The sequence below is a fragment of the Charadrius vociferus genome, unplaced genomic scaffold (assembly GCF_000708025.1).
Source record: "Charadrius vociferus isolate BGI_N301 unplaced genomic scaffold, ASM70802v2 scaffold776, whole genome shotgun sequence".
NCBI lineage: Eukaryota > Metazoa > Chordata > Aves > Charadriiformes > Charadriidae > Charadrius > Charadrius vociferus.
Genome location: NW_009648775.1, coordinates 812,510 through 835,687, shown reverse-complemented (window position 1 = coordinate 835,687; position 23,178 = coordinate 812,510). Strand labels below are relative to the sequence as shown.

Sequence of the window (23,178 nt, the reverse complement as noted above, 5' to 3'; positions counted from 1 at the left end):
GTATGGTTCCTGCATCACAGACAAAAAGAAATGAAGTGCAGAATGTAAATCAGAGTTCTCAGGCTATTAACATGTTGAAGTAATATCTTCATTTGTTATCTCTTTGATAATCATACAGCATGACTGAGAACCTCATATTCTGTTAATAGTATGTACTAATGATCAACTGTTGAACAATTTCTGTAGTAGTATACATCTCAGCTGTAAGATATTTATCAGAGCACGTTTTGATTCTGATATTTCACTTCAAGCATATTATAAAGAAATTGCATCACACTGATCCATTCATTTCTTCAGTGAAGTTTTATCTTGAGTATGAGGAACTGATTCTTGCTTTGAAATAGTCTACCTAAATTATTCGTTTCCTTAATACTTTTAGAACCGTCCATATTATAATAAACTTAGTCTTTAAAGCAACTCACCAAAGACTATGTCAATTCAAGTTTAACATCCAGGATAGTTGGGGAAAAAAAAACTCTATCTGTGCTATTTCTTAGTAACCGAACAGAAGGCTGCCGGGGGCTGTCTCAGCTGCCTCCCTTTCAGCAGCAGTGTGTTGTCTCGCGTGAGGGGCAGTACTGTGCATCAGCCTGGTGTAACCTGGTGCCAGCTTTGTTACCCCAAAGGCAAGGGGTGCTTTGACATGTAGTTCAGTAGTTGAGTCAGCCTTTTGTAACGGTGCTTTAAGCATTTTCTAGTGAATGCGAGCATCTGTGTAGTCAGCAGCCTTGTAAGAGGGAAAGTGTCAACGTGAATATTAGGAACAGCTATAATATTAATGCTTAATTTATATTGCAGGAGAAAGCGGATGCTCCCAGAGCACTATCAGCCATTCAGCTGTACAGGAGGGGACGGTCAGTGTGCACAGTCCAAAGAAATCAGGCAAGATTACTCCAAAATTTCACAATCACATGGTTCACCGTGTCTGGAAGGAATGCATTCTCAACAGGTCACAGTCCAAGTAAGGCAGCAGTCTTGATGGTTTTGTTTATTAATAACACATAATATATAGTTAAAATTGTAGTAGTTTTGCCTTAAATAATGTTATTCCTCACAGAATTCTTTTGCCACTAATCAAAGCTAATGGTGCAGAACAGCATTATCAAAGAAGATTTGTTACTGCGTTCAGCTGAAAACTCCTACCACTTAGCGTTGTGTTTGGAGTAGTGTATCTCAATTGTGGCCGTCTTTGAGGTTACAAGTCTATAATCTGTGCTTTCAGATTCATGGATTGCGGTTTCTAGCTCCAGTTGTAGCTACTAGACTGAAAGTTGGGTGACTGAAGAACAAATAGTATATGTTTGATGTGTAGAACTCCAAGGGTAATATTTATAAAGCATTCCATTACATGTGTTAGACTAAAATGCCAATTGACAAAGGTCTGGTATAGGAGTGTAGTTAGAGTGTCATAGGCCTTTGTTACTGGAGTGCTAAAGTATATTCGTGGCACGGTGTGCCCTGACATCTTTATTTTTCACTATTTCCATGCGATTTCCTCATCGGATATGTGAGAAGAATTTCCAGATTCAGTTTAAATTGCTTGCCCCTTGCTTCTTGGGCTCAAACTCTAGAGTGAGCTATCTGATGGTACCATCCTCCCCCATAAACCAAACTGTAAGTTTTAAGGAGTAGTAGAGGGAACTACTGTTAAATACAGAATTCTGTTTCAAAGGTGAGGTAGAAGGAGGTCATTTCCTTGAGGGAAACATATGTGAACTTCCACATATGCATTTTTAAAATTTTGTTTTACAAAAGGTGATAACTACTAAAATAATCTTATCTTCTTCAGGAGGAATCAAATTACAACTGCAAATTTGGAAGAGGAAGTTCCTAACAATACTGTTTCTTGGGATTTTGTGGATCCAGTCCAAAGAGTCAGTTGTTCTTGTTCCAGGTGAGCTATGAAGTCAGTAAGCATTTATCACGTCGGCAGAGCCCCATTTAACTCAGACAGGTACACTTACAAAAGGGAGCTATGTTTTAGCTGCAAGAAGAGGAAACTCTAATATGGAAACTGTGATCATCACTCATATCCAGGTGATTAATATGCATCTCGTATCATTGTCACTCGCAGTAGTCAACTTGAGTGGAAAAATGTTCCTAGACTAGAGAACGGGGGCTAGAATCACTCAAACATTTCTTGTTCGTAATGAACCCATCCTTCAGGCTTTTCAGAGATGTGAGCTGCACAGTTTGGAGTGGTAAGACTCATGAAGAACAGGGAGAGAAGCTGCCTAAATTTCAGAGCATCCTGATTGAGGGGTAGTGCTACCGTCCCTCTTTGGAGGAAGAGAAAAAATATGCCTAAGAAACACTTTACTCATGTACATCTAGTCAATCTGCCATGTCCACATCAGACACCAAAAAAACCCCAAGAGAATATAAAACCTTTGCAGCATGGTCATCATTTTTTCTGTCTCGTCCCCCCGTGCCCCTCCCCAGCTGCAATAAGGGTCTTTGCCAAAATAATAGTCAGTGATGGGGCTGAAATGATTCTCTGCTTTTTATCTGGTTGAGGCATAGCTGTTTTTCTTTTCTCCTCTTTATTTTTATTTTAACAGTGAGGCAAACTCGATAATAATGCTGTTGTTAATAATAGTAAAATTCATATATTGTCGAACCAAACCCTTAAATGTGTGACCTGCCGCCGCAGTCTCTGCAAATATTTCTGTATAGACTTTGGCTGTGCAGAGGAATTAAGCGCTCTCGCAATCTCTGAAGGGTTGTTGATTAGAAATGTTCATTGTCCAAAACTGAAAGAAGCAAGCTTGTGTCCTTGTACCTTTTGTGTTTGACTTCTTATGAAGCCAGTTCTCCTTTGTGTATTTAGAAGAAGAGATAAAGGGGTGCAGAGGAATAGCGCATCGTACAGAGGGCAGTGTGTTCAACCTGGAGGCTCTGTGCTGTGTCCAAAGTGGAAGTGTTGCTCTTCTGCAGCCTTGCTCTTTACCCCTCGTTATGTGTCTCTTGTATGTATATACTCAAGAACGCGGAACAGATAAATGTTTTGTCAGGTTGCCACGTGTTTCCTATGGAAAACTGTGGTCCAGCCTCGCCTGGAAAGCAGGAGGAATCAGTAGTGGACAATGGAAGCTGCAATCTATGGATGGGTTCAGCTGCATTTGCAACTTCACGCTGTCTTTTAATAGCTCCAGTGATTACTACAGCATGCTGGAGTCAGTAAACACAGCAACCGGGAAATTAAAACATTATCCTTAAAATGAAGGCAGTACCTGATTTCAAACAGCAAGAAAAATTTTCTGTCTAGCTGCAGAAACTGGACAGCTGCTGTGAATAATTGTAGATGTTGTTTGAGTCATTACTGTGCCCATTGTAGGTATTGTATAAATGTCAAGATATAATCTTAAATATGGAGTCTTAAAGGGTTGTTTGGTATTTGGCATCAATTTCGATCTTCTACAGACCCAACTTTGTGTGTGGAACAACAGACTGTCTAAAATAATTTTCTGCAGTCAGTTAAAATACGGTGAATGATGGAGAATTAAGTCAATGAAATGTTACAAGAACACGCTTAAGGCAAATCTTCAGTTACTAGGGCATTAGCTCCACATTATGGGTGATTGCAGCTCAAGACCATCTGCTGCGGCAGAGAATTTGCAACATGTCCTGATAACAGCAGAGCCCACAAAGAAAGCCAGGACGAAACCACACAACATGGATGGTTACAGGAAAAAGCTGTAGCAAGTACAAGAAGTTGTATTTGTACCACTCGACAGCTGCTGTGTGCTGTAAAACTTGGATGTTTTCATAGCTAAGTCATACAAACAGAATTGATTTTCTTCAGTCTGGTAGTCCACTTTACTTGCAGTAATGTAGTTTATCTTTGTGAGTAGAAAGCATGTTATATGTTTGTTTTGAAATGTTTTGTTGCTGTCCTAGATATTGCTGTTTAGAAACAAAAATAGGGATGAAGTGATTTATTTTTATATGGTATTTGACTTTAAACAGGTATAAATATTAAGCACAACACATCTTTCAATTTCTGCTTAGCTTAAAAAAACCCCACCTACTAAACAAAAACCCCAAACAACAAAAAAGGCCAATAAAAGCATGGGCAGAGTTAGATGTCCCTGTTGTAACATCCTTGGGGACCATCAGCTGTATGACGAAAATGCTGTTTAGCAGTACCTGAAATTCAGTCCTGTGCTTCCCACTCTCAAAGATGCGTGATACAGATTGAAAAGAGCCGTATTAAAATATGAAGCCAGTAATAAGTTTGTATGTTACTGCATTTTTTGGTTTAAATATTTTAAAGTTTTTATTCACGCTTTCTTCATCAGTTGGTAGTTGCTCTTTTCTTTTTTTGTTTGTTTGGTTTGGAGTAGAGTTGTACTTACTTTTCCTTACCTGGTATGGAGGAGGGAACTGCGGTGAGAGTATCCTGATATGTATTGTGTCTGCGAACGTAACTAAACCAATTCCGCTCTGTATCTTTTGTAACAGATGCTCAAGAGTGTGCCAGAGTAGTGGTGCAGTTCCGCAGCAGTCATTTCATTTGAAAGGCGATCTTTCTTTAGGGTAATGAGAACAGCAGTAGCTTGGATTTTTTTGTTATATTACCTTTCATCTGAGCAGTACTAAGGTTTTATAAATGTTAAATCTATCCTTTGAATGCTCTTTTCTGGAGACTGCCATTTTCCATTTCATAGGTCAGCAGCCGAGTTGGCTTGAATGCCCTGGTCCAGATCAGAATCTTTCAGAAGATCAGGAGTAGACATAACATTGCTCAGTGCTGCTCTTTGGGTTGGTTTTTTTTTTTCCCCATTAGATCAGATAACATATAAACCATGCAGTGACTTGTTTCTGCCTCTGCTTTCAGGCACAAGGTTTTCAAACAGCGTTGTGCTGCTGGCTCCAGCCGTCCCCCAACGATAAATCAGCCAGGATTCAGCGTGGGAACATCAGCATCTTCATCGTTGCCACCTCCCGCCTCTTCAAAGCACAAAACAACAGAGAGACAGGAAAAAGGAGATAAACTGCAAAAAAGGCCTATGATGCCGTTTCACCATCGGCCCTCCGTGACTGAAGAGCTATGCATGGAGCAGGACGCGTCAGGGCAGAAACTGGGATTAGCGGGAATGGAGCCCTCTTTAGAAGTCCCCAGTTCCAGAAAATACGAGAAGCCGCTATCTATACCTGCTAGAAATCCGAGCAAGCAAATTAATATGAATCCTATGGATTCACCCCGGTCCCCTACTTCCCCTCTGCCTCCCACGCTCAGCCCCCAGCCCAGAGGTCAGGAAGCAGAGAACCTGGACCCGCCTTCCGTCCCTGTGAACCCGGCACTCTACGGCAGCGGGCTGGAGCTGCAGCCCTTGCCCAGCTTAGATGATAGGACGGTCCTTGTTGGACAGAGGGTACCTCTGATGGCAGAGGTCAGTGAGACAGCATTATACTGTGGGATAATTCAGAACAATGAGTCGCTAGATATGTGGAGGACCTATAGTGTCCCGTCAAGTGACGATCCAGAGTTCAGGCCGCCAGATCTTCCGTGTGAGAGATACGATGCCAAGATGGAAATAAACTCGGACAGCACTGCACTGAAAAGGTAGGAGTGCAAACTGATCTGAGCGGTGGCTTTATTAAATTATAAGCGGGACCAAACTCTGTTTTCAGTTGGAACTGAGACAAGTGGAAGGCTTCACTGTAACATCAAAGATGATTTATGCTGGAGATAACGTGAAATACTTAATAGAAATGTGCTATTGTAGTATGCCTTATTTTTTTCCTATCTGGCTTTCTCTTGGACATTATAAGAACTGATAAATCTTTCTGTAACCTATATCACAGTAGTTTGAGCAAATGGAAGAGTATTATTAAGCTTATGTCTTTTGATAATTTAAAAAAAGAAAATCTATGTTTAGTTATGCAGTGTTCCAGCTACATAACTGCTTGCTTTTGAGTGAAACTCTGAAATTCTGTAGAGGCACTTCAGTGTGGTTTGTCCCATTGTGTGGGTTTAAAACTGCACAGTACCACCCTTTCTGTAAGCAGTAATTGGTACTACGTCAGGGAATAATGCTGCCTTTTTGTAAACCCACTGTCAGATCTCTGAAATGGATAGAAGCTTTACTATTAACTTCAGTCTCCGTAGGACTGAAACCCCTGACAGTCTCTCTGGTCTGTCCACAGAAGAGAGCAAACGCTAAGATCTTGTAAATGTTTCCTTAGAAAAACTACGGTTAACATACAGTGTCGTCTTCCGTGAAGAACATGAGCTACCTACATTTTAATGAATTTTTCACTGTCTCTTTTTTTATTGTTTTAAACATGGATTTTCTTCTATGCAAAGATATTTATTTATTTATTTTTAACTTTAGCATGAGAAATTAATCTTATACCGGCCTAAAGCTTACTTTTGCGTTCTGGCAATGCATAGAAAAAAATGTACTGAAGAGAGTAGTTAATGAAAATGTGTCAGCTAAAATGAATTGAGGAAGAATTTTTCAGTTATGGCAACACTGATTTTGGTAATGACACTGGAGTTTGCTGGGCTGAAAATGTTACGTGTACTTCAAAGTAGTTTGATTTATACAGTGACAAGATTAATTCTTTTTTCACTGTCCCATAGTAGTTGTTAATAGTGTAAGATGTTTAATACTAAATGTGGGCAAATGCATCCCTTATTTGAGGAAAAAACGTTTCTGCTCGATCAAGGAGGATGGAGTGAGGCATGGGCTGTATTTGTGTGTGACCGCTACAGATCTGAAACGCTGTTACTTTTCTTTGCTGTAAAAGCTATGTTTGGTTTGTTCCATGATGTTTGCTTGTTTATTTCTACTTTCAGACTCTTAGCACAACCTAATAAGCGGTTTAAAATTTTGGAAGAGCAGAAACCAGTGCAGACGCTGAACTATCTTGACCCCTTGCCTCTAATACAACAACCCGGAGAAGGCTTCGGAGACGCAAGTGATCCTTACACTTTTGAAGATGGTGATATAAAGTACAGCTTCACTGGCAATAAAAAATGCAAACTTGGGTCTGAGAAAGATCCTTTGAAAAAGAACAAGGTAACATGTCAATCCAGAGTCTTTAATTAACGTTCTTATTGGACTTACTGCATCGGCTCACAGGAAAGAGCTTCATTTCACTGTGGTGTTTTTGAACTGGTATTTGCTGGCATCCCTCTGAACCTGTCTGTATATGAGAACACTGCTCTTGCAAAGAATAATTCCTGTTTATGTATATTCAGCTTGACCAGCAGACAGTTTCAGATTTAAGCTAAGAAATAACATACTTTGAGCCTTTTACTCACTTGTAGAGATGAAAGAATTTGCTGGTGGTGGGTTGTTTTTTTTTTTCTTGCTTGCTTCAGCTTGACATATCACCTCACTGCAGAGCTCGCATCTCTCCAGCCCAAGCTTATTTTTCTTCCCTTGGGCAAAATTAGTGTAGCCTTCTGCTGAGAGGATTTGTGGCTGGGACACTGTATGGGTTTGAACATTGCCTTAGAGGTGTTCTTCCCTGTATGAAAGAAAACAATGTGATCACCGTTCCTGCCCCCTGTGTGTGATACGATCCGTATGTGTCTTACCCATTATGGAGCTGTCTCCTTGTCTGGCTGCTCGCTCATTTGTTCTCGTGCGGGTAGCCAGCCACCACGCTTCAAATTCCAGAAGATGTGTTTTTTGGAGAAATTGTGGTGGATAATTATCTGTACTGGCTAGCAAAGTTAACTCCTGTATATGGAATCTGTTGTAAATAATACAAGATGTTTCTTCATGTTTTTCCCGGTATATAGAGAAACAGCAGACAACTGTGTTCTTTTCCCTTCTTAAATTTTGTTTTGCTTCTCAAAGCATTTAATCCAGAGCCCTGAGTCTGGCTTGACATAGGAAAACAGTTGTTCTTACACAGCTTAAATTAATACCCATTAAAATCTTGTGGATTTTTTGTCTAGTCGGAAGATGGAATTGGTACCAAGGAAATCCCCACAACGGGTCATTCTACACCAGTTCCCGATGGAAAAGATGCCATGTCTATTTTCAGTTCTGCTCCTAAGACTGGTGAGTAAAAGCTCTTTAATTCACTCTGCAAAGCAAAAATATTCAAAGTTATGCAATAAAATCTGAAAGGAAAAATCACATACTGAACATTTTCCTGTAACATGAGAGCTGTAGACAGCTCCTAAGATGGAAAAAACTTGATTCTGCTTGTCCTTTCTATAATAACATAATTATTTATTCTTTTTAGAATATTAAAGTTGAGCAGTAGCTACCTTCTCTCTTTCCCGATTGACCTTCAGTGCTTGCTTAGAACTTGCCTGCAAGGCTAGTTCTGTACTACATCACAGAAAAGGGGCCTCGGGGATTCTCCTTGTCCCCCGTTTAGAATGAGAAGTAAAATCAAAAAAAAAAGGCAATTTTGTGTTTAACTTTACTCCCATTTTTGATGTGTTTTTTCCCTTCCTTTTTGACAGATACCCGGCAAGACAATGCTGCAGGCCGAGTAGGCTCTAGTAGCCTCACACAGGTGACGGATCTGGCCCCATCACTTCACGATCTAGATAATATCTTTGATAATTCAGATGAAGATGAGCTTGGTGTAAGTCTTTGTAGGACTGAGTGTTCTGTAGACTTAAACCTTGGCCAAAGAAAAGGAGGAGGAGGATGGAATCCTAGTGGGGAGCGATTATCCCTAATGGGGGACAGGAGAGAGAGTTTGCAGGTAGGCAGGCTTGGATTCTAACTCGGGAGAATTGCTCACAAAGAGAGGTATCCTTTCAGGAGGTCCATCACAGAGAACAATCATTCAGGAATGTTAGGAGATCACTTGGGTAACATCAAAGCTTGGGTTGTCACGAGGGGAACCTGTATACAACTAACTTGCTGTCTCAGGTGTAGCGTCGACAGCCTATAACAATACTTCCACAGGTAAAGCAATGTAGTTGCTTTAGAAGTGCATCAGATGTAGTTTCGTGTCCTTAGCTTTTGTCAGTATTTTGTGTTTGTTTTGAGTTATGGAAAAGCTCCTGGTTTCATTAACCATTATTAATTCATAACATTTCATTCATTGGTTCTTTTACCTTGTCTGGGAAGCTGCCCAAAGAAAAACGAATTCAGCCTTACTGAATTTCAGTAATTCTCTGAAGCACGTTTCTTTCTGTTCCTGCAAGCAGTTTATTTCAGCGCAAAGAGGAATAGTTGCTGAATATTAGGAAATACAAAAGGAAAAGCAGATTTACATCAGTTACCAGGAAAAAAATCAATACACGTAGGAAGGCAAAGATTTGAATAATTACTATTCTTAAGCTTAATCTAATATAGCCATAATGATACAGAAGGTGACCCTAAACTGACTGATGGTAAGGAATAGCATATAAAAGCCTAACGGCTGGTTCTTGGCAGTACTTTTCAAGTACACCAGTTTATTTACCACTTCTCCCTGTTCTGTGCTTCCACACAAACTGCACTTAAGATGTCCCAGTTAATACACAAATCTGCTAGAGGACTGTTCTGTCAAAATAAAAAATTGCCTTTTTCTGTGAAGTTGGCCTGGACAGACCTAATGTTCTTCCTGTCTTAAAACTTGCACGTGTTGAGCTGTGCCCTGTGGTAGTCTGTGTACGGCATTCTTACTCTGTCGTATTCTCATTATTATCTTAGAGTAGTCCAAACACGGACACGTGAATTTCAAGCTCAGTGTTTGTTATAAAATTTTCAATATAATTTGGGTGTATATAGATACATAGGCTTATATGTATGTATATACTGGTGTGTGTATAGACAGGCATATATTTCAGAGACTTTGTTTTGTTTGTTTTACTGTTGAAAGAGAGGAAAAAGAAATCCAGACTCCTTGGGAGGAGTGAATGGGAGAGTAGAAAAGTCAACTTTTTTCTTGTGAAATCTCGTTCAGAGAGTTTCCAGAATTATTAATAGCTTATGAATTCTAATCCTTTGTACATTTTTAAGATGGTATGTGATTATTCTGCTTTTAGGCTGTATCACCAGCTCTTCGGTCATCAAAAATGCCGGCAGTAGGGTCTGAGGAACGCCCTGTAGGGAAGGATGGGAGAACAGCAGTTCCTTACCCACCAAGTAAGTAGCAACAACTGGTTACCACTTTGACAGGTAGAATCTCCCTATAGCTACCATACTGCCTTTTTGTAGGAGGCTTTTATAGTGTCACTTTTTCAGGACCAAGAGGTACTGTGCTCATTTTGTTCTGTAATTACCAGATGCCAATAGTAAAAGAGGATAAGCTGATCTTAGTGAAGACAGTGGATGGTAATATAGACATACGTTTTTAATGTGCCTGCTGAGAGCTGAGATGGTCTTCTTTTGACATTATTGTCTTAGATTGGAAGTTATGGGAGGGATTTGTTACAAATATTCATTTAGAAGCTATTCTCAATTCAGTGTTTAGTCTCTGTCACTCCATTACCATATCCCTCTTTAAGTATAAGTCATCCTTCTTTTTAAAGAATTCAGAGAATTTCAAGCTGTGACTTACCAATTGGCCATTATGGCACAACCTGTCTTGGAAGAAAATTGCATTCAATATTTGACAAATTCAGACTAAAATCACCTTCGGGGTTTAATCTAGATGTGGAAGTGCCTGATTAAAATCAAAGACCTAGGTTCCAACTGAGGACACATTGCAGGCACTACACCCGTACGAAGAAGGCAGTAGGAGTGCGGGAAACTTAGCAATTAAATTTAGTATGCTGAAAATGTATGAAACAGATTAAAACAACAGGCTTTTCTTGTAAGGACTGTGCCATCAGCTATTGGGAATGATAACTTTTACTCTCTGAGATACATGGGTTTTCTTGCATTTCTTGCACCTGCTAGGAGGGCGTAGTGTGGTGGGGGTCAGTCTCTTCTCCCAAGTGACAAGTGATAGAACAAGAGAAAATGGCCTTAAGTTGCACCAGGGGAGGTTTAGGATGGATATTAGGAAAAAGTTGTTCACCAAAAGGGCTGTCAAGCATTGGAACAGGCTGTCCAGGGAAGCGGTTGAGTCACCATCCCTGGGGGTATTTAAAAGCCGGGCAGGCGTGGTGCTGAGGGACATGGGTTAGTGGTGGGCTTGGCCGTGCCGGGTTAACAGTTGGACCCAACAATCTTAAATTCTATGATTCTATTTATATAGGTGGCATTTCTCTTGAGATGAAAGAGAAATGTGTACATATTTGTGTGTGAGAGGAGGAAGGTGAGATTTTTTGGTATAATACTAACCAATCAGATTATGAATTACAAATTACTTAGTGGTGAGGAGGAAGAATGTTTGATTTTTGTGGCCGCTATAAGCAGAAAATCAAATCTCTCTGCAAATCATTCTTTAATGCCTTCTCATTAACTTTAGCTGGTAATGAGAACAAATTGAGGAGAAGAAAAAAAACAGTCTGAAGGAGATGAGTCAGAGTTTTATGGACCCATAAAAGCTGTGCTGATTTACTCAAATGTAGAAGTCTGAAGTATACAGAGATTGGATTTTGACAGGTTTAGTTGATCCATAGCTTTTTAAAATATGCAAAGCTTTTTCAAGCATGACACACATGAAAATGAATAATGATAGTCAGCCTGTTGCGGTAGGGTTGGGGGATTTTTTGTAATTAAACTTTTTTTATGAATCTGCACTGCAGAATTTTGCTAACTGGAGTGAGCTCGAGTGGGAGAAAATGATATACTCTAGAGCTGTATGACATAAGTTAAATAGACACAGTCCACTTCTGTTTTGCAGCTGTCCCCTTGACACCAGCTGTCGAGACATAGCTGTACCTGCAGGGAACTGAAAAGCCTCGTACATCATAATGAAGTCCCACTGACCACACTTCGCTTTAACCTTCCTTCCTGCCCCCCTTTCTCCAGTTTCTACAGCACACTTCTCTTTGTTGAGAGACAGAGGCAGTAGCTAATCCAGCTGGCATCCTGAAGATTATATTTCATACTAGCGTTGCGTGGAATATAGTTTTTTCCATTCTACTGAACCTGTTTTCAACATTAATTTATCCTATATGAGGACAAGACTAAGGTCTTTTAAACTCAAAGACTGAGGAAGGGGGGAGAAAAAAAACCCCAACCAAAAAATCCCAAAGCAACTGAGTGGGAATAAATCGTAGCCCATTATTTACTCTGCTACTGGAGGCTTTGGAAGACTTTGGGTGCAGTTTTGGCTGTTATTACCAACAGAACTCTGTTTTGAGAGGACTTCAGCTATGTGAGCTGTTTCCCTTTGTCTAAAGAATTCAATAGACTGGCTGTCTCATCTCTGTGCGTAAAACCGTGACATTCAGGTTTTGGCTCTGTTAAGGCAGAGTGGAGACACATCCTGAGGTTGCAGCATCCTACAGAAATGTACTGTTAATGTATGTATTCGTATATATGTACTATATATTATTGTAGTTCCATCACTTATTTCTGTCTTTTTCAGTTCCTTTTTGAGAGTAGTACTCTATTTCACCAGTTTGGATTTCCACAATGCAGTGTTTGCCAGTCAGAAATCCATCTGTATCTATGTATGAATTTTTCTTAATCTTTAGGCTGCAGAGGTTATTGAATACAAATATGTCCTTGTGTCCTATCAGCTCAGGTTGGATGCATGTATAGGAATGGAAATGGAATTGGGCATTTATTCTGTCAGAAAAAGAGACACCTATGGGAATTTCCCCTTCCCTATTTCGAGTATTTTAACGGTGAATCACCAGAGTGATGGTTATGTTCAGAGAATGTGTCCTAATTCAAGTCAGGAAAAGATAGCACATATTTTGAATTTTAAGCAAAATAAATATGGATGCTGGTAGCTGGAAAGAGAAAGAATGTAGCTGGGAAGAAAATACAAGACTTTATTCTGATTTTTGTTTGATTGCATTATGCTTTTTTAAGCGTTTCTGTTGGTATTTTGTTTGTTTGTTTTGCTTAAAGAAGAAAAATACACGATGGATAATTACATTACGTTCATTTACTGAGAAGTAATTTAGGGATTTTCCTGCCTTCGTGCCTAGTGATGCAAAATTATAATTTTGTGGCTTCCTCTGGCAGTTGTCACTTTTGGATGCCCGGCAGTCTGATTCCTAAGCAAAATTGCCCGTGTTTGTGTTAGCAACAGTAGCCTGTCTTCTCTTCAGGAGCTGTGTCGCTATGGACCAAATGAGACTACAATGACTGTGTGTCAGTGGAAAATGCAGCTGAGCGCAGGCTAATTCCAAAAGCCGCCTGTTTTAGGGCTCGGCGTCGGCTCTAAAAAAGGGAAGAAAGTACTCTGTGTCTCCTTAGTAACAGTTGCTGGGGTGAACTTTGTGTTAATGTCAATTAATCTCTTCTATTATGAAACATTTTTTTGTTAAAATTGTACATCAAATGTGCTTATCTACCAGTTTGTTGTTTCTGCTGAACAGCGCACTTGCAAAGTATCCCTGGGAATTTTTGGAATTTATCCCTCGGAGTTGACTTTTTGTCTAGATTTCACTAGTGTCAGAACTCTAGTATGTCTGTAGAATCTTTGTTCCGCTTTAACTGATGAAATAAGAGCTAGTATCGAGTCAGTCTCTTCTGCTTCATTTGGTTTCCTTGAGAATTTGTATTTTCATGATTAACAGTGCGTTATTTCTTCTTATTTAGCTGTGGCAGACCTCCAAAGGATGTTCCCAACACCACCTTCTTTAGAGCAACACCCTGCCTTCTCCCCTGTAATGAGTTATAAAGATGGAATCAATTCAGAGACTGTGACTACCTTGGGAATGATGGAAAGTCCTATGGTCAACATGGTTCCCACACAGCTTGCTGAGTTTAAAATGGAGGTGGAAGATGGATTAGGTAGCCCTAAACCTGAGGAAATTAAGGTAACATGCCAAAGATGCGGTATTTTGATAATCTTATCTACGTATGTTTGATTTTTATAAACGAGTCACATGTAGTGCGTGTAGCAAACTACTTAACAAATGTGAACTGCATCCCTAGAAAGTACGTATCAGTCTTTAGTTGGAAAAAAAATTATTCTCTAGTAAAAAAGCTTTTTAATTGTTTCCCTAATTTTACCTATAGGTGTTTTTCTTTTCATAATTTTATGTTTGTAATGTTTTTGGGTGTTCCCAGGAAGCAAACAGTATTGTATGTGAAATGGGCCCTATGCCTAACAGAAAGAATGTACGTATATGAAAAAACATCGTACTTGTGACTAAGTAGCTGTTAAACGATTTATTTCCTCAGATAATTTTTCTGTAGCACCTTTTCTGTATAGCCACTCCTCGCTGCCAGCCCCTGGGGGTGCAGCTGGGATAAAATCATGCATGTAGAAAGGCTGCCTTTTCCTCTCTGAAATGTTGCCTTTTTTGGTTAGGGTTGAAAATCTCTGAGAAAGCCCAGGGGTTGAACTTGCTCTGTTTCTTCTTCAGCTGATGTTACTTCACAAGTTTTAAGGCCAGATGGGACCATTCTTATCTGACTTTCTGTATAACACAGGTCAGGTAATGTCACATAGTTACTCCTATATTGAGTCCTATAGTGTATCTGAGTAAAGAACTATTTTGAAACGGGGACTCTGCTGCTGGGTACCAGTACTCACCTCCCCAACTTTACATACCGAGATGTGTCCATTTTTCCATAGCATCACATAAAAGGACTTAACATGAGCACCTGGCGTACATTGTTTTTTATTCCATTGTTCCATCATTAGCACAGGTTAAGATGTGATATAAAACCATTCTGCCTGCTTGTGTGTATTCTGCATTACTTAACTCTTTGGGCCAATATTTGTCACTTTTGTCAGAAGTTATCGTTATCATATTTCTATGCATAAGGCCTGAGGGTTTTTTTATTTACAAATGCATATTTCCCTGTAGAAACAGACATCCCCTTGTTGTGCAGCAAGCTCATTTGTACGCAGGTAATGAGAAGGGAGACACACACTATAACTCTGTCTTCCCGGTAGTCCCCAACCCTTGATTTTATAGCCTAATTCTTTTCCTTCAGGTCCACCCCGTCCCTGATCTGCCACAGCCTGTTCCTTCTATTTCAACAGCCATTTCTCTCCCCGCCACCTCTCCTTCCCTCTCATTTTGTGCTCCTGTGGATGCTGGAACTAACTGAAGGCTTATTTTTAAGCATCTGCATTGCTGAGAGCGCTATACAGGGAAAGACACGGCACTTGCAGTTGCATGGACAAGAAGTGGCTATATATCAATATGGGAGTACTTGTACATAAATTTATATTAGTATACATGAATTAGCTATGACTTAGTACATTTTCCTGCGTGACAGTAAATAGTATACCTTAGGGAGACTGAAAGTAAAGCACAGGCAAGCCCGAGGGTGGCTTTCTCCATCAGAGCGTTCAGTTTGGGCCCTGGGAGAGGAGGAATTACGACAGCTTGTTGCATTCCGGGATTGTCTCTCCATATGATGATCGAGTGTGTCCGTGCAGACCCAGGAGGTACCAGCCCACAGGGCTGCGCGTTAAGCTGACACCTTAGCCCCCCACCAGGGGCTGAGCTGGTAGAGAGTTTTACGAACAATTCTGTTAAGAAAGAGAGACTTTGCAGAAGCGTAAGGGAGTTAGTTACCAGTGTTCCCCTTGTGAAGACAGTTAACCACCTGGAAAGCTCAGCGTATGTATCATTGATCTCTTCTTTCTGTCTTGACTTGATAACCTGAAGGCATGATGAGAAAAGACATCTTCTTAGAGGCTTTCCTGCTGTCCATTGGCTTTGTCTAGTTTGTGCATCTACCAATCTTTATACCATTATAGAAGTCTGTTTACAAGGTTTGTAAGGCTGTGCCTTGCCACAGACCTTGCTGGGTTTTTTCCTTTTGTTTGTGCAGTAAACTATTTGCTTTAGACTAGGATAATTTGGGCCTGGAAAGACAATCTGTATTGCAATTTGTTGAGCTGAAAGTTTGAGTGGGAACAGATTTTAGGGCGTCATTGATACTGAAGATATTTTAATCTCCCTCACAACCATTTTAGGAGTATTAAAATACATATTTTAATTCTGCTAGATGACATTTCCAACAGCACAGTTTACTTGCTTTTAAGTGTGTCACATCTGCTCATATACACCAGTGGGGGAAACGAGCACCTAAACCCATTGCTAATCATTTTGAGAACATGGAAGTAGATTTCTTTGGCTGAGTGTTCAGCAGCTGAAGGCAGTAATCCACACATTTCTCATCTCTCAATGCTTTATAAGGTGCGAGGGGAAAAAATGCAAAGATCTAATGACTCGTTAAATATTGAAATTCTGAGAGAGACTGCTGTTACTGTTTCATTAACGATTCTTACTTTGCAGTAGTGCCTCAAAAGAACTAGCTCCTTTCTTCTGAAACTTAGAATAGCTGTAGAAACTCTGGCTGAAGTTCTTGTCGTCATTCTCTGCAAACAAATGTGACAGTCAGTGAAAGTCCTGTTTGGCTGGACTTCATTAATATTTATATTTAATTTTACGTTTACTAGAGTGTTTATATATTTATATTTCATACTATATTTAATACTCGGAACGTGTAAAGTGTCCACTATCATTACTTGGATTATATGAATCCCCAGTGGGGGGGTTATTCAGAGGCTGACATAAGGCACCTAAAGTTTCTTCACGCTGTGACTCGGCCTCTCTCTCCATTGTCAGTATCAAAGTCTTGCAAAGATCAATGTGTTAAGTGCCTAAATTAGATGCTTAAAGTTAAGTAGTATGAAAATTTCAGAGTACACTAATCATTTCTCAGACATAGCTTGTCTTAAATGGGTCTAATTGAGAAATCTACTGACATTACAGTTGTATAGTAAATCGGGGAAATAAGGAGCCTCAGCTGAGTTTCCTTGAAGGAACTGCTCTGGAGTGTATTGTAGAATGAATAAATACACTTAATTTTGGGGAAAAAAATGCAGTTGTAGAGGCTTCAAACAGTTTTAATTAGAAATACATATCTAAATATAAAGAGCAAGCTTACCATATTGTTGTAAACAATGTCACTTGCATGTTACAGGATTTTTCGTACGTGCACAAAGTTCCATCATTTCAACCTTTTGTGGGCTCCTCCATGTTTGCTCCACTGAAGATACTGCCCAGTCAGTGCCTCCTACCTCTGAAGATACCAGATGCCTGCATTTTCAGGCCTTCTTGGGCTGTTCCTCCTAAAATTGAACAACTTCCTTTGCCGCCTGCAGCCACTTTCATTAGAGATGGCTACAAGTAAGTACAGTCTTGTAGGAAATTAGTTTGTTGTGCCCATACCTAAAATGGCTCAATAATTAAAATTCTTGCATATATCAACAGTGCTTTACTACGTATCAGAACCGCAAATATCCTGCAAATGTATTTTAAACCTTTTAAATTTGTCGTTGTCTCAGATCAAAAAGTTCTGATAGTAGGAACATTTTGAATTAAGAACAGCTTTTGGAAATTGGTGTTGTTACAGTATGTGTCCACTACGGTCTTAGTGCTTTTAAAAGAACAGGAACATGTGGTATTTGAATTAATTGCAATTTCTGACACAGGAAAATATTGTAATTGAACAGAAAGCAGAAGTGTTGGGGAACAGAATTAATGCACTTAACCTCTCACGTCTCTCCTCCGAGTTCAGTGCCCAGTTCTCTGGCCCACAGTTAGGCTCCCCCCTCGCTTGGACTTGCGTGTTCAGTGTGAGCTTCAGTCTGATGGTATCTGGTCCTGATGACACCGGTTTGCCTTCTGAGGGCTCTTAAAATGTTGAGCAGGCCTGTGACAGCTCTCTCCTCCATATTCTCACATGAGCTCTTCTGGGTTCTGGTGACTGAACCTGAATGGGTCACATACGGAGCTGCTGACAGGGCAGGTGCTGGTCGGGTGTGTGCTGTCCTCCCCTTTCTAAGTACTCATAGGACAGATGCCAAGTCTCTCTCGCCATCCCTGGAGGTGTTTAAAAAAAGGGTGGATGTGGTACTTGGGGACATGGTTTAGAGGTGGTTTTGTCAGGGTAGGTTGATGGTTGGACTTGATGATCTTCAAGGTCCCTTCCAATCTCAGCGATTCTACGATTCTAAGTATCAGAGTGCTGTGACCTGTAAGCAGAGACCACTATTAAATTTAAAAGCTTGTACTCCTTACTCAGTTCGCAGAAATTAGCAATGTTTATGGAAGAAATTCATTGCTGAAGATTTTGAAAGGTATCAAGAATTTGCACCATTAAATTGATAAAACCTCTCAAAGGGCAGAATAATAGCACAAAAGTCTCCTGCTGCCCTGCATTCATGGCTAGAGGAAGTAGCCTGTATCTTTAAATCAGTCTGTAAATCCTTTAAATCAGTCCTTTTCCAGCTGCAAAGGATCCTTCAGCGTTCTCAAAAGAATTGCAAAAAAGAAATTGTAAACCCTTGGTAGTGCCTAGGGAGCAATTTAATTCTCAGGTTTTTTCGTAATAGTAACTGATTCACTAGGCCTGAGCTGGTTATTAATTTCAGGTATTTGTTGGGGAAAAAAACCCTTTCATTTTCAATATAATCCAATTAGAGTGAAGATTATTACTGCAGGCTTCTGACAGAGTGGTGATTGCCAATCAAGGTTTCTAGGTCACCTTTTCTTATTAGTCTGAGGCATTCAGTGCGCTTCAGATTCAGAACTCCTTCAAACCTTTGTTCATTTCTTTTTCTCCTCTCTTGCTTTGAGTTGGACTTAGGGCAGTTCAAGGTAATAAAATGATTCTAAGGAGTAAGGTCTTCTCTGTTTTTCTTTTCAAGTCACTAATGATATGTGAACATGAAAATAGCACTCCTTTTAAATAACACACAAAATACACGCGGTAAGAACAAACATGAAAAAAACCCGTTTCCCCTCTTTTACCAAGAGGCTCATTGAGTTCTTACACTTTTTCCTTACCCTAATACCTAATGAACACATTTCAAGAAAAGTAAGCAACCTATTAGCAACTTGGAAAGAGAAAAGTTAATTAAAGATCTTATTCTTTCGATTGGCCCCATATTACCTGTATCTTGATACAATGAGTCATTCCAAATACGAGATAGATCTCATGGGAATGGACAAACAGTCACTTAAATTTGGCAGAAAATGACAAAACCAGAGTAATAAAAACCAGTCATGTCCCAAAAATATGATTCTTAGCTTTACTGGACTAAGAGTTTGTAGTGAAATGTGTCACATTGTGCTGTAGACTGTAATCCTAAATGAGGGTTTGCATTTACAGTATCTGGAATACTGTTCTCAGTTGCATACCACTGTGAGGCAGTGTCGTATCTGTGCCACATGACTTCTGACAGCTATTTAAAGTGAGAATTTCTAAAATAAAGTAAGATTGCTACGCCTCTGAAATGTTTTCTTCATTTCCACTAGTGTGTATCTCTTCACAGGTAATTGTGTTTAAAGCAACAACTACAATTCTCTTTTCCCTGACAGAGCTGCAAATATCCTGAAATCTTAACTTGATAATTTATCTAGAGATTCTTCTCAAGAGCATTTGAGTTTTAGTTCATAGAAATAATCTTTAAGAGGGCAAAGTGCCTGAGATGATACCTTTTTGTTATACTGATAAGAAACAACAGTGTTCATGATGAGAATTACAATTTTAATTGAGAGACATGAGTGAAAGGTTATGAGCAGGATGTCTGAAGGCGTTCTTTCCTTACTGCAGTAACAATGAATCCTTTCCGTTTTCACCATCTCCTTGTATTTAAAAATAAGTTTTGACAAAATCAGTCTTCTCAACCAACCAGTTCGTGAGGACACTTGACTCTGTTTTTTCCTACATTTCTTGTAGCAATGTGCCTAGTGTTGGGAGTTTGGCCGACCAAGACTATCTTCAGATGAACACTCCTCAGATGAATACACCAGTGACGCTAAATAGCACTGCTCCAGCCAGCAACAGCGGAGCCGGAGTTCTGCCGTCACCAGCAACTCCCCGTTTCTCTGTCCCTACCCCACGCACTCCCAGAACCCCAAGGACTCCTAGAGGAGGGGGTACCGCGAGCGGTCAAGGATCTGTAAAATACGACAGCACAGATCAAGGTTCACCTGCTTCCACCCCTTCTACAACACGACCGCTTAATTCTGTGGAACCCGCCACTGTCCAGCCCATCCCAGAAGCCCACAGCCTGTACGTCACCTTGATTCTTTCCGACTCTGTGTTGAACATCTTCAAAGACCGTAACTTTGATAGCTGTTGTATATGCGCCTGTAATATGAATATTAAAGGTGCAGATGTTGGATTATACATCCCAGATTCGTCTAATGAGGATCAGTACCGTTGCACCTGTGGCTTCAGCGCTATTATGAACCGCAAACTAGGTTACAACTCTGGGCTCTTCATTGAGGACGAGCTGGATATTTTTGGCAAGACCTCAGACATTGGCCAAGCTGCAGAAAGACGACTGATGATATGTCAAAGCAACTTGATCTCTCAGATGGGAGAGGGAGCTAGAAGGACCCAGGAACCTCCAATGAGCCTTCTCCTCCTGCTCCAGAATCAGCACACACAGCCTTTCACGTCTCTGAGCTGCTTGGATTATATGTCCTCCAATAACCGTCAGCCGCTCCCGTGTATGAACTGGAGTTACGACAGGCTGCAGGCAGACAGTAACGACTCCTGGGTAGAATGCTTCAACGCCCTTGAGCAAGGCAGGCAGTACGTGGACAACCCCACTGGTGGAAAAGTGGATGAAGCCCTCGTGAGAAGTGCCACTGTACATTCTTGGCCTCACAGCAATGGTACGGGTCAGAATAGATTTATATTTTTCTTTGGATTTTTTAGGGACCTCTATAAATTTGTTTGAAACTTCCCAATCGGGCGCCACTTAATCTTTGTGTGGGAAATGATAGGTACAAAATTATTCTAGAAATAAAGTAGATTTCTGAAAGCTTTACAAATTACATAAAAAGTACCAGTAATCCAGTTTTCCTTTGACTTTGTGGTCTAAATTGTGTAAGAATCTGTGGAAGTTCACAGATCTGAAGCAGAGATGCAAAACAAATTCAAGTATTGAGGGGAGGGCAGAATTATGGCCCCTTTTGTTTGGAGAAGGGTATAAGCAGTCAGCGGAAAAGAACTGCTCTGTAAGAAAGTGTCTCAAAAATAAAAAAAAATATTTTATAATCAATTACCACCTGTTTATACGCTGAAGATGCTCTGAATTTTTTTATGAACTGAGCTGGACAACAGTAACATTGAAAGGTATGTAAAAGGACTATGATGGCAGTTATTTCAGTAATGTTTTCATGAAGTACTGCGTTAAATGCCATTAAGCTGAGTTGTACAAATGTAATGGGCATTGTGAAGAGCAATGCGAAGGAACAGTAAACCAAAAAATGTTGCCACCTCAGAATAATTCTTCCTGTTCCTCGCTGAAAGTGACGGTTGCTCCTTTGTCCTTGCAGTCCTGGATATCAGCATGCTCTCCTCCCAGGACGTGGTGCGCATGCTGCTGTCGCTGCAGCCCTTTCTCCAGGACGCTATCCAGAAGAAGCGAACAGGAAGGACCTGGGAGAACATCCAGCACGTGCAGGGACCACTCACCTGGCAGCAATTCCATAAGATGGCAGGACGGGGAACCTATGGTATGTATATTGTGTTGTATGCCAACAGTTGAAATGAAAGCGTAGTTTTCTAGAAACGTGCACCTTCTTCTGGAAATACATTAGAACCAATGAGCTCTTTAGATAGCTGCCTTTTTGTTGTCTATTGGGCTCCTCAGGTAGCTTTTTTTTTTCCCCTCCAAATGCCTTAAAAGGCATTTGAAGCACATGCTTGAGTACAGTAGTGAAGGTTTTACCCTTCCAGATGGACGAATATTTAGAGAGTGCAAAAATGCTGGGTGAGGCTCAAACTCCCTGTCTGAATCTGTATTCTGGCTTGTACTGAAAGCAGCTGGTATATAAATGTTGTGAAGATTGGAAGCTCTTAAAATTGTACCAAATCATAATGGGCGAGAGGGGCTTTCTGAGCTATACGAATATACAGAAAGTGGGTATACTTTCTCCACAAAGAGGTTTGCTTGTTCTAAGGTTCCCCGTAGTCTTAATAAGAAGTTTCAGTTTAAGTATCTCCTGGTTATAAGTGACACTTCTGGAAAATGCAAGTTACAGAATAGATTTTGTAGGTGCACATTTGCAAAATAATGACTGACCTTTAAATATGTATTTCTGGCCTGCAGTTTATTTCAGTCTTAACCGATGCAGTCTTGCTTAGTTTTTTTCCTACAGTTCCATCGTGCTTTGCTTTATTTTCTCTCTCTTGGTATTTAATATATTGCTGCTTTCCTTTGGGGCTAGGTCAACTTATGGTAACTGCAATTCCTGTCTAAAGCTATTGTGCTTCACCAGGAGTACTTCTGATCTACTAATTTTTCCAGCATTGTAACTTTAAGAGTTAGGATTTGCCAATTGTTACCAGAGTATAAAACCAAAATTCCCGTGGAGTAGGTAGCAGAGCCTTTCACATAGATTGAGTAATTTTTACTGAATGTAGGCTTTTCAATAAAGTTGGATTATATTCTGTAGAAACTACTAAGTGTATTTTCGCTTGAAATCTTCTGATTTCTAATTCTTCTAATGAGCACAGTCTATAGGAGATACCATGATAAACTGGATGGCGCTGCTCTCGGCTGCGGTAGCAAGTGCTCTGCAACACTTCCTGTGGGGAGGAGCAGGAGGCAATTTTAGAATTATGATAACTTTGCTTAACGTTATGTACCTGGGAAAGAGTTTGCCGAACTGTTTTACTTAGCAATTTTGCACAACCAGGTGGAGGTAGATGCAGAACTGTAAACTCAGATTTTACGTATTCATCTTTTTACTTTTGGTTGAGTAGGAACTTGTGAGATGCAGTTATGGTTATGACAATGTAAAACCACGAGATTAAGCCTCGCGAAGGGCAATACATGTATTTACAGTATACTGAAAGATGTTTTATTGCAACTTTCTAGGAAAGTTTAAGTGGTGCTCGGACCAGCTTCCTTTGACGGAACTTTGATTTTACGATGTTTCTGAAGTACAATATAAATCTTTCTTCTCCTTTATTGAGTATTTTTTTTCCAAGGAAGACGACCGTGGGAGAAGATGGTTTATCAGGCATTATACAGCCTCGGTTTACATTTCCACACTATGGTCAAACTTCAAGGAAACTCAGCACGGCAAGGGATTCGTTATTTCCAAGACTCCTGTAAAAGAACCCACTTCCTGGTGCATCAGAGAACCCAGTGCAGTTTCAGCACTTATTTTAACATTTTTTCTTTCTC

At 40.2% G+C, this 23,178-nt stretch overlaps 1 protein-coding gene across 1 annotated transcript in view; it reads left to right on the top strand.

Moving 5' to 3' along the window:
• Window positions 1-23,178, top strand: part of MED13L (mediator complex subunit 13-like) — a 186,464-nt gene that overhangs the window by 137,453 nt on the left and 25,833 nt on the right. The window contains exons 8-19 of the mRNA XM_009886736.1: window positions 799-961; window positions 1,790-1,894; window positions 4,841-5,569; window positions 6,809-7,031; window positions 7,922-8,027; window positions 8,441-8,565; window positions 9,962-10,061; window positions 13,587-13,807; window positions 16,944-17,149; window positions 19,707-20,653; window positions 21,320-21,503; window positions 23,132-23,178. The exon at window positions 23,132-23,178 is cut by the window's right edge and continues 215 nt beyond it. Of these exons, the coding sequence (XP_009885038.1) occupies window positions 799-961; window positions 1,790-1,894; window positions 4,841-5,569; window positions 6,809-7,031; window positions 7,922-8,027; window positions 8,441-8,565; window positions 9,962-10,061; window positions 13,587-13,807; window positions 16,944-17,149; window positions 19,707-20,653; window positions 21,320-21,503; window positions 23,132-23,178 (3,156 nt within the window). The remainder of the gene's footprint in view (window positions 1-798; window positions 962-1,789; window positions 1,895-4,840; window positions 5,570-6,808; window positions 7,032-7,921; window positions 8,028-8,440; window positions 8,566-9,961; window positions 10,062-13,586; window positions 13,808-16,943; window positions 17,150-19,706; window positions 20,654-21,319; window positions 21,504-23,131) is intronic.